This window comes from Terrapene carolina, unplaced genomic scaffold, assembly GCF_002925995.2.
Source record: "Terrapene carolina triunguis isolate 2854851 unplaced genomic scaffold, T_m_triunguis-2.0 Scaffold93, whole genome shotgun sequence".
NCBI classification, from domain to species: domain Eukaryota; kingdom Metazoa; phylum Chordata; order Testudines; family Emydidae; genus Terrapene; species Terrapene triunguis.
Genome location: NW_020664444.1, coordinates 3,349,874 through 3,361,839, shown reverse-complemented (window position 1 = coordinate 3,361,839; position 11,966 = coordinate 3,349,874). Strand labels below are relative to the sequence as shown.

Sequence of the window (11,966 nt, the reverse complement as noted above, 5' to 3'; positions counted from 1 at the left end):
GGGAGGGGCGCACCGAGCCAGGGGGTGGGGAGGGGACCCCGGGGCGCTGGGCCAGGGCGCGCAGCCCGCAAGGTTTGCGGGGAGGGCTAGGATGCTTGGAGGGAACCAGGGTGCCGGGGAGGAGCGCACCGAGTCCGGGGCTGGGGAGCCCAGGGTGCACGGATCCGCTGCTGCGGGGAAGGTCCTGGCGCGCACAGATTCAAGGGGGGTCGGAGACCCGAGGGGTTGGAGGACTCCAGGGCGATATATGTGTGTGTGTGGGGGGGGAGAGTTTGGCCCCGGAACTTGGAGCGCGCTGGCCCACGGGGAGAGCCCGACACAGGTCGCGGGGACCAGGCTGCCCCCCAAGTTTTAAGGCGCAGGGACCCGGCGTTGGTTGGCGCGGGCTGTTTGGGGGCGCAGGGGGGCTAGAGGAACGAACCGGCAGCCCCAGAGACCAGGAGAGGCCAGCGGGGTTCAGGAGTAGGCTGCAGCCGGAGGCCAGGGAGGAGAGCCCGGCTCGGGGTGCCGGAAAGTGGGGTGCACTCGGGGCCCGTCCGGGAGTAGGTTGCAGAGGGTCAGGGTGGCGGGTCGGGCTGTGGTTGCAGAGAAGGGGAGCAGGGGAAACCATCTCCAAGGGGGAATGGCAGCGGGGTACAGATGGGGGCGGGGTGGCTGGACATGTTAAATGAACCACTCCAGAGATTCCCCCCCCCCCCCACACCCAGTCAGGCCCCTGGCGATGGGTCAGGGGAGGTTGGGGAAAGGGAGGGGATCCGCACGGGGATCAGCAGCTTCCCAGCCGGGAGTCTCCGCGTAAACTTTGATCCCAGGGAGGCTGGGCAGGGTCGGAGACGGGCGGGAAGGCGAGGCTGGGACCGAGCCCTGCAGCTTCACTCTGTTGGCGGAATAGAGCCCGGGAGCTCGGATTGAGAGCCATGGATTAGCAGCCGCTGGGGCGGGAGGGGGTTGGGCTGGGTACAGAGGAGGGTTTCCCTGGAACCAGGGGGAAAGGGAGTTAGTGGAGAGGGTAAGGGCAGATCTTCGTGTCTCCCTCCCCCCCCCAAAAAAAACCCCACCCCAAACCTAACCCCTGGCACCTCGCCTGCTACTGCTATGACTTCCACCTACAAGGCTCCAGGAAAAGTTCTCCTACCCGGCACAGAACCCTGGCTGCGGTGAGCCCTGCAGGGCAGAGATTTTCCTTTGTTTTTCACCTACACTTTATTTTACTCTGGACATCTGTGCTAGCGTGTACAGCAATCCCCCTTGGCTGGCACGGGCGGGTGTGGAGCATGTCTTCCCTTTCCCTGTTAGGCAGTTCCCAGAGTGGTGCCCTACTAGGCTCCGTTCTTCTGCAACCTCCCTGGCCCCCGCCCCAATGGGTCTGAAAAATGTGCTTGAAAAGAAATAGCTGAAAATGTTCATGTCTTAGCCTGGTAACAAGATGACTAGTCAATTATATGCCATAAGGAACATGGCATTAAGGGGTGCAGTGTTCCCCTTTGTGATCTTGTATCTTTGTAGCTTTCACTGGAACTTTAAAAAGTCAGTGTCCCCCTGTGTACAGTAGCTGCTCTTCCTTTGCCTCCAGAGTTCTGGAAGTGATCTGTATTCTCTGTACGGCGGTAGTGCCTCTTGTCCCCAGTCACTGTGCTAGGTGCGGTACAAAGAGAGAACTAAAAACCTGCCCACAGTCTCTTGTGCAGACTGCTACTCCAGATACAGTTCCTCTTTGTGTTTGTGGGGGAGAAGCGCTCTGAAAAACATACTGGGAAGGGGCACGGTTCAGATAAACTCGCCTCTAAACCCCGAAACATGCTCATTTCTCTTCTGATTCTTCATCACTGGGCTGCAGCAGTGAAATTAGATTGGTCAGTTTCCCTCTCTGAGTCTCAGGCACAAGTGACTGGGATCCAGCGGGTGGTTTAAATGCAAATCCCTTTCCACCCCCCCTTAAAAATCCTCCTTTTCTACTGACCTTTTAAAATGATGAATACAAAGCGTTCTGTTCCAATTAGGTATTGGAACCCTCTGGTTCCCCCTTAACAACATCTAAACTTGGCTTCTAAACCAAGATGACAGTGTTCCTCTAACCAGCTGCAATGTGCTGATTCTGCCTGCTGCAGATGGAATTTCATTAGTTTGTACCTTTAGCCTGTTCTGTGTCTCTTCCATATTTCTAGGGCACCTATCACCACTGGATCGAAGTGTCAATTCCAATGCAGTCACAGGGCCCTCTGTTCGCCCACCTTGGAGCGCTCTGTTTTTATTTGGCCCGAATCTGTAATTTCACATGACCCAGCCTGCTCTGCGCCTTGCCTTAACCCAGTTCCCTCTGGCGTTGAGGATCAAGCTGCGTGGAAGCCAGTGCTGGTTGCAGCAAGGTACAAACCTGGGCGCAGTGTATAAAGAGACTCGGTGCCTTTGGCACCCTGCGTGGCCAGGACATGATTGAAATTCAGTGTGTGGCGTGACAGATCAATTGCCTTTGGCCGAAGTGAGTTCAATGCTCCTGACACATCCGCAGTCCTGGAGCCTGAACGGTTCTGTTTCCTCTCCAGAAAAGGTGCAGCAGAGGCAGCCGCAGCTCAAGCTTCCCTCCCTCAGAACTGCCTCCGCTCTAGCTTGCAAGGCTCCTCTCTCGCTGTCGGTCTCTGTGACCCATCCCGTCCTTGGCCTCTGCTGAGATGGCCAGCAAGGGGGCCAGGGACTGTCCACTGCCGTGTTTTTTCCTGACTGGGACACCTGCGCCGTTAGGAACTGGATAGAAAACACCAAGATGTTTCAAAGAAGCCAAAGAGCTGCCCGCAGGAGCCACCAGCCTCTGATTGAATTTGGTCTGGCTTCGTTTTTGAACGAGTGACAGAGATGAATGGCCCCGCAGCCCATAAAGAGCTGATTTGTAGGACTCTTATTCCCAGTCCCTGGAGGGCTCCAGTCCTCATCAGAGATGATTGCTATGTACAGAAGAGCAAGGCAGAGGCTACACTCTGATCTCGAATACACTAGTGTCCAACGGGACTGACTTCAGGTCAATAGAGTGAGGTCAGCCTATAACCTGAGATCAGAATCGGACTCCTTAGACCTTCCCCATCTCACATTCTGGCAGCTGCCCAAGATGACGAGAAACTTAGTGCATCTGTCCAAATCCAAGTGACTTGCTAGCGAGTCGGTGTCTGTGAACCTATGAAGATTAAGCTCCTGTCCTGTCCCCAATTAATGAGTGGGACTGGTGCAAGTGAGATTTGTCCTGCTTTGCCTTTTGCTGTGAATAACAGCCCCGGGGGAACTTTGCTGATCCCACTAAACTTCCTGCACTTGGGCAGACTCAGAATTCCAAGTCTGCAGTTGAGAAATGAACGTGGAACTGGCCCTCTTGCCAGAAATCTAGACCAGAACTCCCTCCTGCTCTGCAAGCAGCTATCTTAGCCTGAGAGATAAGATTGTTTATTACAGGACACCAAGTGAGACTGATTTGCGGAGAGCTAATCTTTGTAAAGGAAGCCATCTGCTGCCTGGCTGGCCTGACCAGCTCCATTTTTAAGGTTATAATGCGTATAACATTGGGGTGTGTGCGCGTGTATCAGCTTTTGGAACACAATGCTTTGGGCTACTGTTACGAGTTACACACTAAGTAATAAGAGCGGGGGGGTGGGAGGGGGATGGGCTGCCGCTCAGGCACAGAACTCCCAGGATGATATCCTGGCCCCGTCAATGGGAGTTTGCCACTGGAATTGCACCCCTGGTTTCTAGTCCCGTCTTTGCCAGTGTCCCCACCGAGTGATCCTCAGTAAGTCAGTCGGGGCCCGATCCAAAGCCCACTGAAAGCAAAGCTAGTCAATCGGCTCGCTTCAGTGGGCTTTGGGGCAGGCCCGCAGAAGTACTGGGCAGCCACAAATCCCAGTGAAGCTAATGGAAGCTGCAGGTGCTCAGGGGCCACTGACTTCTCTGGGCTGCGTCCTGCTCCACTGAAGTGAATGAGACCTGAGTGCAACTGTTATCGTTCCCCTATCTGTAAAACGGAGACGTGGCCCAGATCTTCCGAAGCTTTCGGGCCCCCGTTACTGACTTGTGCACGTGCTCCTGTTAATGGTGTGTAGCGTCTAGGCTTGAGGACAAGATCTCCAAACCGTACATACTGGCTGTACTTTGTAAGAGTGCCCTGAGGATCTTTCGAGGGTTATTAATGTGTATTTTAAAAATTGCCGGGTTACATGGCGTGTCTGGTTAAATAACGTACCTTTATTACACCCAGAATAACTAGGGGTCAGATTCTGTTACCCTTGCTCCTCTTGCAGTCCCAGTGACTTGCATGTAATGTAGGAATTGCCATAGTGGATCAGACCCAAGGTCCATCTACCCCCGTATCCTGTCCCCCAGAGCGGCCAGTGCCAGACGCTTCAGAGGAAGGCGGAAGAACGGCACAGTAGCGGATATGGGATAATCTGCCACCCACATTAGGTGTCATCCTGGTCTCTAAAAGTCAGAGTTTGGCTTAAATCCTGAACTATGAGGTTTGTCTCGAACAGATTTTGGAAGGATTAACTTGTCACACTATCACCGGTCCCTTTTGGAATCTTGCTGAATTCTTGGCCTTAGCAGTGCGGCAATGAGTGCCAAAGTCTAATTACATGGTGGGTAGGAAAAAATAGTCGCTCTTATCAGTTTTGCATTTACCACCGTTCTATTTCATTAAATGGATCACACCTCTTCTGTTCATTCCCGCTGAAGCACCTGGTATTGGCTACTGTTGGAAGACAGGATACTGAGCTAGATGGACCTTTGGTCTGACCCAGTGTGGCTGTTCTTATGTCCCCTTATTTTTGTGTTATGAGACAGGGAGAACAGAAGCCCTCCGAGTACCTCTCTCTAATGAAAGCGATTGAGGTTTGTAACATACTGTCTTGTGCCAGGGCCCTAAAGTTATCTGCTGTAAGCGTCATGTGAACAGCAGCATTTGGTCATTGCCCAGGCAGATTCGTGGATGTCGTAGCAATCCGTGCAGGGGATTTTCTTCCAAAGACAGACACCAAGGGGGTGTCTCTTCAATCTCAGACATGTGATTCTTTTTAATAATTTTTTTTAAAAGTAGAAAACTTGTTCTCACTCCTGGCCTTGAGTAAACGTGAATCTAACTGTAGCCCCAAGCCTGCAAACACGGAGGCATGTGTTTAACTTTGAGTGCATGAGTAATCCCGTTAACATCAGTGGGCCTATGGTGCTGGAACCAGTCTCGGTAGTTAGGTTTCCCTTAAGGAAAACCCTCCTCCTCCTTTTTCCAATAATGTCTAACTTGCATTGCGCTCGTTTTTTTGTCGTAGGTGATGTTGGTTGGTGACTCCGGGGTTGGCAAAACCTGCCTTCTGGTGCGGTTTAAAGATGGCGCTTTCCTGGCCGGCAGCTTCATTTCTACGGTTGGAATTGACTTCAGGGTAAGGTGCTGTTGAACAGCTTTAGACAATGTCGCTTTTTTGTGTTCTTTCCCCCCAACCCTCCTTCCTGTATTCAACTATTCCATGAGTGGCAAATGCCAACCTCCGAGTTCTCCAGGGCGAGGAAGATTTCCTCCACAGCTGCTGCTAAAGCACCATCAGGGTTGCACACATGTGCTTTGCACAAGTTATTTATCTGCTCTAGTGGAGTGTCACAATGTGATGTATTGCCATCGCCGGGTGTGGGGAAACGCGTCTTCTATTGCCATACGCTAGTGATAGCCTGGGAAATGCGATTGGGAGAAGCAGAAGCTTCATATTTTTTGTTTTAAGATGCTGCTTCGATGTATGTGTATTGTGACGTCGTAATCACAGGCATACGACCTCACTGCAGGGTCTACCATGAGTTGAAAACCTCAGCGGGTAGGAGAGTGCCTCATTCAGACCCAGATATCTACGCTGTTAACAATGGGAGCAGTGCTTGGTATGTGCCAAGGCTGAGCCCTGGCATCTCTGGGCTTGGCAGTCCTTAGCCCCGGCACCTCTGGGCTTCCTGAATGGAAAAAAATTGCTTGAGCTCCAGCACCTCTTCCATGACAAATTAAGCACTGAATGGGACACAGGAAAATACTGGCAGAGGGAATGTTTCGTTTAATCTCCACCCTCCCCACTGTTCTTTTTCGAAGTCTGCTTGAGGGCAGTGCTTCCTTTTCAGATATGCCTGGTGTCTGTGCAGTGCATCAGCCCCCGAGCTGTGGGAAGGGCTCTCTGACACGCAAGAGGCAGCATCTGAAAGTGTGTTTTGTTTGTCTGTGTTACGCTGCGGCAGCCACACCACTTTAGGCTGATCTCAAAAGCAAAGTAGAGTCAGGCCTGGTCCCGTGGCATAGGGACCCACCAGCAAAGCAGACCAGGGCACTGCTGGAAGTGATGTTGCTGGCACAGGGCATACTTGTCCCTCCGAGCCTGTGTGACCCTGGGTCCTAGCACAGTTCTGGGCAGCCCAAGTGCTGATCAGTATTGGCTTCATAGAAGATCTGAAACAGAGGTCCTGATCACGCATGGTTATTAAAGGGCCACATAGCCTCTTTCATTCACAAATTTCTGATAGTGTCTTGGGTAACTACATTCTATGTGCCTGCATTCCTCCTGTTGTTTTAATTTAATACAATAGCCGCCCTCCAGGAAGTCATGTGCTGTTCAATGACATTGATAAGTGAAATTTGTCGCCAGATTTAGGTTTTATATGATAAGCCTTTTAAAAAAGAAAAACAGCCAATCAAAATAGTTCTATCAATATTTAAAAAAATAACTTCAATGGAAACTCCCTTTTTTTGCAACCAGAAAATTCCCTTGCAGCATTTGCAACCAGAACTTTGCAGCACTGTGCTAGTGCTCGGGAGTAGAAATTAGTGGAAATTGACTGTGACTCTCCAATCTATTTTCTTCGTCTGAGCTGAAAAATACAAAAAATAAAGAGGCAGCATAAATAGTGCCTAGTTAATGAGATGTGTAACATTCTTTCAGTTTTAGTGATCTAAAGTGGTGCGAGTAAGAGAGAGGAAGAAATTCCATTTCCTTAATCGTATGATGATTATTTTTAGACCTGACTGTCCTTTTAAACAGCTGCTACATTTCTCCCCAGAGGTGCTTGCATTTGTAAGGTGTGTATGTATCGATTGGCAACAGGTTCCGGGACAATGTGCAGTATCTCGTATTGATATAGTACTTCTCATCCCAATCCATGATATCAAAGAAGGCCTCCTTTTTTATAGTGGGTATTCCTTGGGTTCGAAATCGGGGGTCACAACCACCTGCCCTTCCCATGTTGCTAAAGGGGAGGGGAGCCCCAGCTAGAGCCTGCTACATGGAGTTGAAGGGCGGCTCTGGGGGACCCTCGTATGGAAAAGGTTGAGCGTCACTGGCATATCATTGTATCAGTGGGAGCAAAGCCTTAGATGATGGGAACTGTCCCAGCTCTTCGAGCAGGTCAGCATGAATACAGAGTCTTTCAAGGCTGGAGGGGCTGGGAAAGGAGCCCGCCTTGGAAAGGCGGCTGGTAGAGCTTTCACTTCTCAATGCACACATCTCCTAGTTATCCGTGAGACACCCAGCACGCAAACAGAGCTGGGATACTTTGCTCTCCTGCAGCCCCACCTCTGGAGCCTGTAAACAAACCTGCTGCGTGAGCCACTCAGCCAAAGATCCGCTCACTGAGCCCATCAGTATTCCAAACCCGTCGTGTCAACAGAGCCTGGATACGAATGCGAATAATGAGGGAATGAAATGGATTCGTCTCCCCCCATTAGCATCAGACATAGTGTTTACCTGAATATTAAACGTAAATAAACAAGAATCCAGCAAACCGAGAGAACGGCTGATGGCAGAGCAGGTAACTCGCTTTGGTGAGATGGAGCTGGAGAGCACGTTGCAGCAGATCCTGTGTCGTTGCTTATGGCAGCCTCGTGCTGTTGAGTTGCACATTTCCTGCGTTCTCTCAGCATTTCAAAGCCCTTCGGCTCCCTGGTGCATTGGCGTAGCGTATGCCAGCTCCTCAGCTGCCAGCTGCATTCTTCCCGTTCAGGGCTGAGAACTGACACCATGGGCACCCCCGTCTAACTCAGGCTTGCTGCTAAATTTCAAGGAGCCCTTTCAACGTGCCACCGCACAGGCCCAGCTTTCCAAACAGTCAGCCAGAGAAAATATTTCTCTTTAAACATAAAAGTTTTGTGTCTGTTTAGTGCTGGTGACAGCCCTGGAGGCTGGAGACCTCAGTTGATCTGCAGAACAGTTAAACCACGGGCAACCACAGCACACGCTTCAGACAACCCCCACGTGCCATTATGTGTCTGCTCTTACCTGGACGTGACCTATTCAGGGAGCAAGGGAGGTCAGCCTCCATGGCCCGCTCAGCCTGTGGCCTCCTGTAGGCGAGTTGCAGCCCGGACAGGTGGTAACGGATTCTTTCCAAACACCCCATGTCTCTAAGTGGCAATTGTGTCCTGCGAAGACGCTCTCTCCGCTGTGAAGGGCTTGTTCTTTAGGGGCGACCATGCCACGCCGCTGGTGAGCCAGGATCGAGCTCCCGAAGGCTGGACGCCCATCCAGCACCAAGAGGTGAGTAATTCTCTTCGGCGTTAGAGATTTGTGCTGCCATTTCTCAGGGCAGCCCCCAGGATGGCAGCCCTTTGCCACCAGGGCCCTGCCTGTCTCCAAAACGACCTGTTTGTATCATTTCGTGTTTTATTTAAGGGACAGCAGTCCAGAGAGAGGAGAATCCAAGGCTGTGAAACCAGATTTTTATGAGAGAGTAAATGCCCAAGAGTAGCCGTTTAGTGGAGTTTGGCTCCATGAACGTTGCAAGGAAAACTGACCTAAGGTTTTCATCCAGTTGTGGTTCATAACCACAGCTGGTGTTGATCCAGTAACCTAGGGAGACAAAGGAGGGGATGCACATGTTTTCCTCCCTCTTATGTGCGGGAGGCACAAAGTTGCTGCCTTTTGGGGATATCTTGTAGACTAGAGGGTCTGTCCATGCCCCTCCAATGTGTCTCCTTTTAAGGGATGATATTTGTTTTGGTCCCAAAACTTCCTCCTTTCCACATGGATTTTGTGAGCTCCCCTCACTCTTATTGTGGAATTATTTACCCCAGTAATGAAGAATCACAGAGCTGAGGTTGTAGGCAGTCCTCTGCCCTAGAGGAAGGAATCCGGAAGGGAGGAAGCATTTCCAGTCTCTTGTGTGACTCATATTTTGGTGTCGCGCATTAAGTCTTGTGTTGAGCTCTTCAGAGATTGTGGGTGTCTCTTGGGTCTTTGCTGCACGCGCTCTTCCAGTCAACAGAAACCATTTAAAAAACAGGTTTCAAGGGTGGCCACACAAGGGCATGCACTGATTTAGCTAACTTGGTTTGAGAACATACCTTTAGTTAAACTGGTATGAGTTTGCGTATAGACCAAGCCTTCGGTGATTCATTGGGCCTGCAAGTGGCCAATGGGAGAAAGGCACGAAGTAAGCAGACCACTAGCCAAGGATTTTGATGTCACTTGTCTGTGGGAGGACAGTGGTCCGGTATTTCTGGTCTGTGCTTGTCTAACGCTCCGTATGGAACAGGAAAGTACCCTGGGATTAGCTGCAAATTCTGCCACAGGTCCAATGGGGCAGAACTAGGTCTGTGTCCTCCTTCAGAACGAACTGCTATCCACCATCCCAAGATCCTGACACTCCATGTAGGTGAGCTAGGGGACCTGTTCTTAGCAAATAATCAGTTTGACTTTCACCCTCTCCTCCTACCTGTGAATGATGCATGAACTCATGATGATGACTGTGAACCTGTTTGTTGTAACCGTACAAACGTCGTGCAAACGTGCTTCAGCCTATGGGTTATTTGGTTTAACCGTGGCTCTGATTATGTGGGGAGTGATTGGTTGCTGAAGCCAAATGGTATCGTTGCTGTTTCCTGATTGGATGACTGGTTTTTGCGTCCCTCCTTTTTTTTTTTTTTCCTAAGAGGAGAGCAGTCAAAAAGATGGCTTCCTGAACGCTTCTGGACGATGTCTCCGGGCTGATGCATGAGGCTTTCCCTTAATGTAATCATTTCCCAGGTTTTGCACTGTGCCTGGAAGGAAGGGAGGGTGGTTTGGGAGGAAGCCAGGAGAGGAGCAGGGTGGGAAGGTGCAGGCAGGGGTGCTGGAACAATTTTTATAGTGGCTGTGCTGAAAGCCATTGAACAAGATGGGCCCTATGCTTCAATCCAGGGAGTGCTGCTGCCCCTCTAGTTCCAGTGCTTCTGAGCGGGGGATGACTAGGGTGACCAGACAGCAAGTGTGAAGAATCGGGACGGGGGTGGGGGGAGTAATAGGAGCCTATAGAAGAAAAAGACCCCAAAATCGGGACTGTCCCTATAAAATCGGGACATCTGGTCACCCTAGAACAGGGGGCTGCAGCAGATGTAGGAAAAGGACCATGAGTGGGAGACGTGGCTGTTCCCTGTGCGGTGCCCAGACACACAGGCTGGGCCATAGAACTGTGTAGTAGTTACAGATCAGCGAAACGTACATGGCGTTGATTCTTCAGGTTTGTTGAATCCGGCCAGACATCATTTATGCTTCTTTTTTGTTTCAAAACTAGAAACACCCTTCCGATTCTGACAACGCCAACCCCTTCTACAGCTGGGCAAAAAATCAGGAAGAAGAATTTGCCCAAAAAAAGGATGTCTAAATTCCCCTTCCACATCTTTGTTGCTGAATTTCTGAAAATTTGTCCATTTAAAAAAAATCGGATCCTTTTTCACTAGCTCCGCTAGGTAGTGATTGTGGCGCTCAGTAAAGCAGAGCCTAGGGGGGTAAGTCTCCACTTCAGGGAGTGACTGCAGTTTGCATAGACATACCTGAGCTAGCTTTATCTAGCTGGCTGGGATACCGGAGCAGTGACGCTTTGGCAAGATGGGCATCCATACGGGCTGTGTAAGCGCACCTGGAGCCCTGGGTAATTAATTGGGAGACTTTGCTGTTCTGGTCCCTGAGCTAGGTAGGTTAAAGCTGGCTTGGGTATGTCTGCACAAGCTCCGCTCACACCTGTGGTTGTACTCCAGGAACTGGGGGAAAGAAGAAAGAGAGGAGAAGAAAAGGGAAAAAAACCATTCGCCGGAATGGCTATGGAACCTACAAGGGGTCGGAGATCCACTCGGGACAAATAGGTGGGTGTTTATTTGCAAACATCTGTCGACAGTCAAATAATGTATTTTTCAGGATTCACCCAGTTGTCGTTTATAGCCACAGCTGGTGTTTGATTTTTCCCTGGCAGAACCTGCTTTCCATGCATGCTGCTGTCGGCTTGCTGCCCTTGGGTGTTGAAAGCAGCCTCAAGCCAGGCTGCGTAATATTTCCAGATAACAGCCCTGGGAAAGTTCAGTGGTTTTCCCTTTGAAATCCCATTCTGGGCAGGCTTAGATGTTCAAAGTTCTCTCTCAGCTGGAGTTTTGCTGCCATTTCTTTAATGTGGAGCCAGGATTGTGGCTGCTTCACGTATATATGTCCGGGGCCGGCCAGTGTGTCTTTCAACGAAGCAGTTGAAAAGCAACTTTATTTGGAAGTATCTTGCTGACATGGAGGGCAAATTCTTCGTAGTACAGCTTGTGTAAATAAACCAGCGTATTTTAGTTCACTTCAATGGAGCTGGGCCTCTTTGCACCAACTGAAGACCCAACCCACTAATGCTCTGTAAATTTCGCCAGCCTGCCCCTGTCTGGATGAGAGAACTGAGGGGGGATGTGTAGTGCTGCGTTCTGCTCTCCACTACAAGGAAGGGTAAATAATTGGGGTTAAGCGTTGTTGATGTCAGTGGGATTATGCCATGGATGGCTTCAGGCGTGGGGGTTCCTGTGCATAAAGGTGCATCTCCATGGAGAACCCCGATTCTAGTTCGAGGAAAGCCCCCACTCAGTCCAACAAAGACACGTGATAATTGGTGAAGGCCATGTTCCAATGGGGAGCAGTCAGAGGGTCCTGTCTTCTGTGCATCCCAGGTGTCTCTTCGCCACCTCCTTTAGG

General features: G+C 50.7%; 1 protein-coding gene across 2 annotated transcripts in view; it reads left to right on the top strand.

The window, feature by feature from the left end:
* Nucleotides 1-5,306: 5,306 nt before the first annotated feature.
* RAB26 (RAB26, member RAS oncogene family) overlaps nucleotides 5,307-11,966 on the top strand; it is a 199,989-nt gene continuing 193,329 nt past the window's right edge. Inside the window, exon 1 of one of the 2 annotated variants that reach the window (XM_024212459.2) lies at nucleotides 5,307-5,414. In XM_024212459.2, the coding sequence (XP_024068227.1) occupies nucleotides 5,307-5,414 (108 nt within the window). Of the gene's footprint in view, nucleotides 5,415-11,541; nucleotides 11,724-11,966 lie in introns of those variants that run through there. The other variant, XM_024212460.2, reaches the window with a different exon arrangement.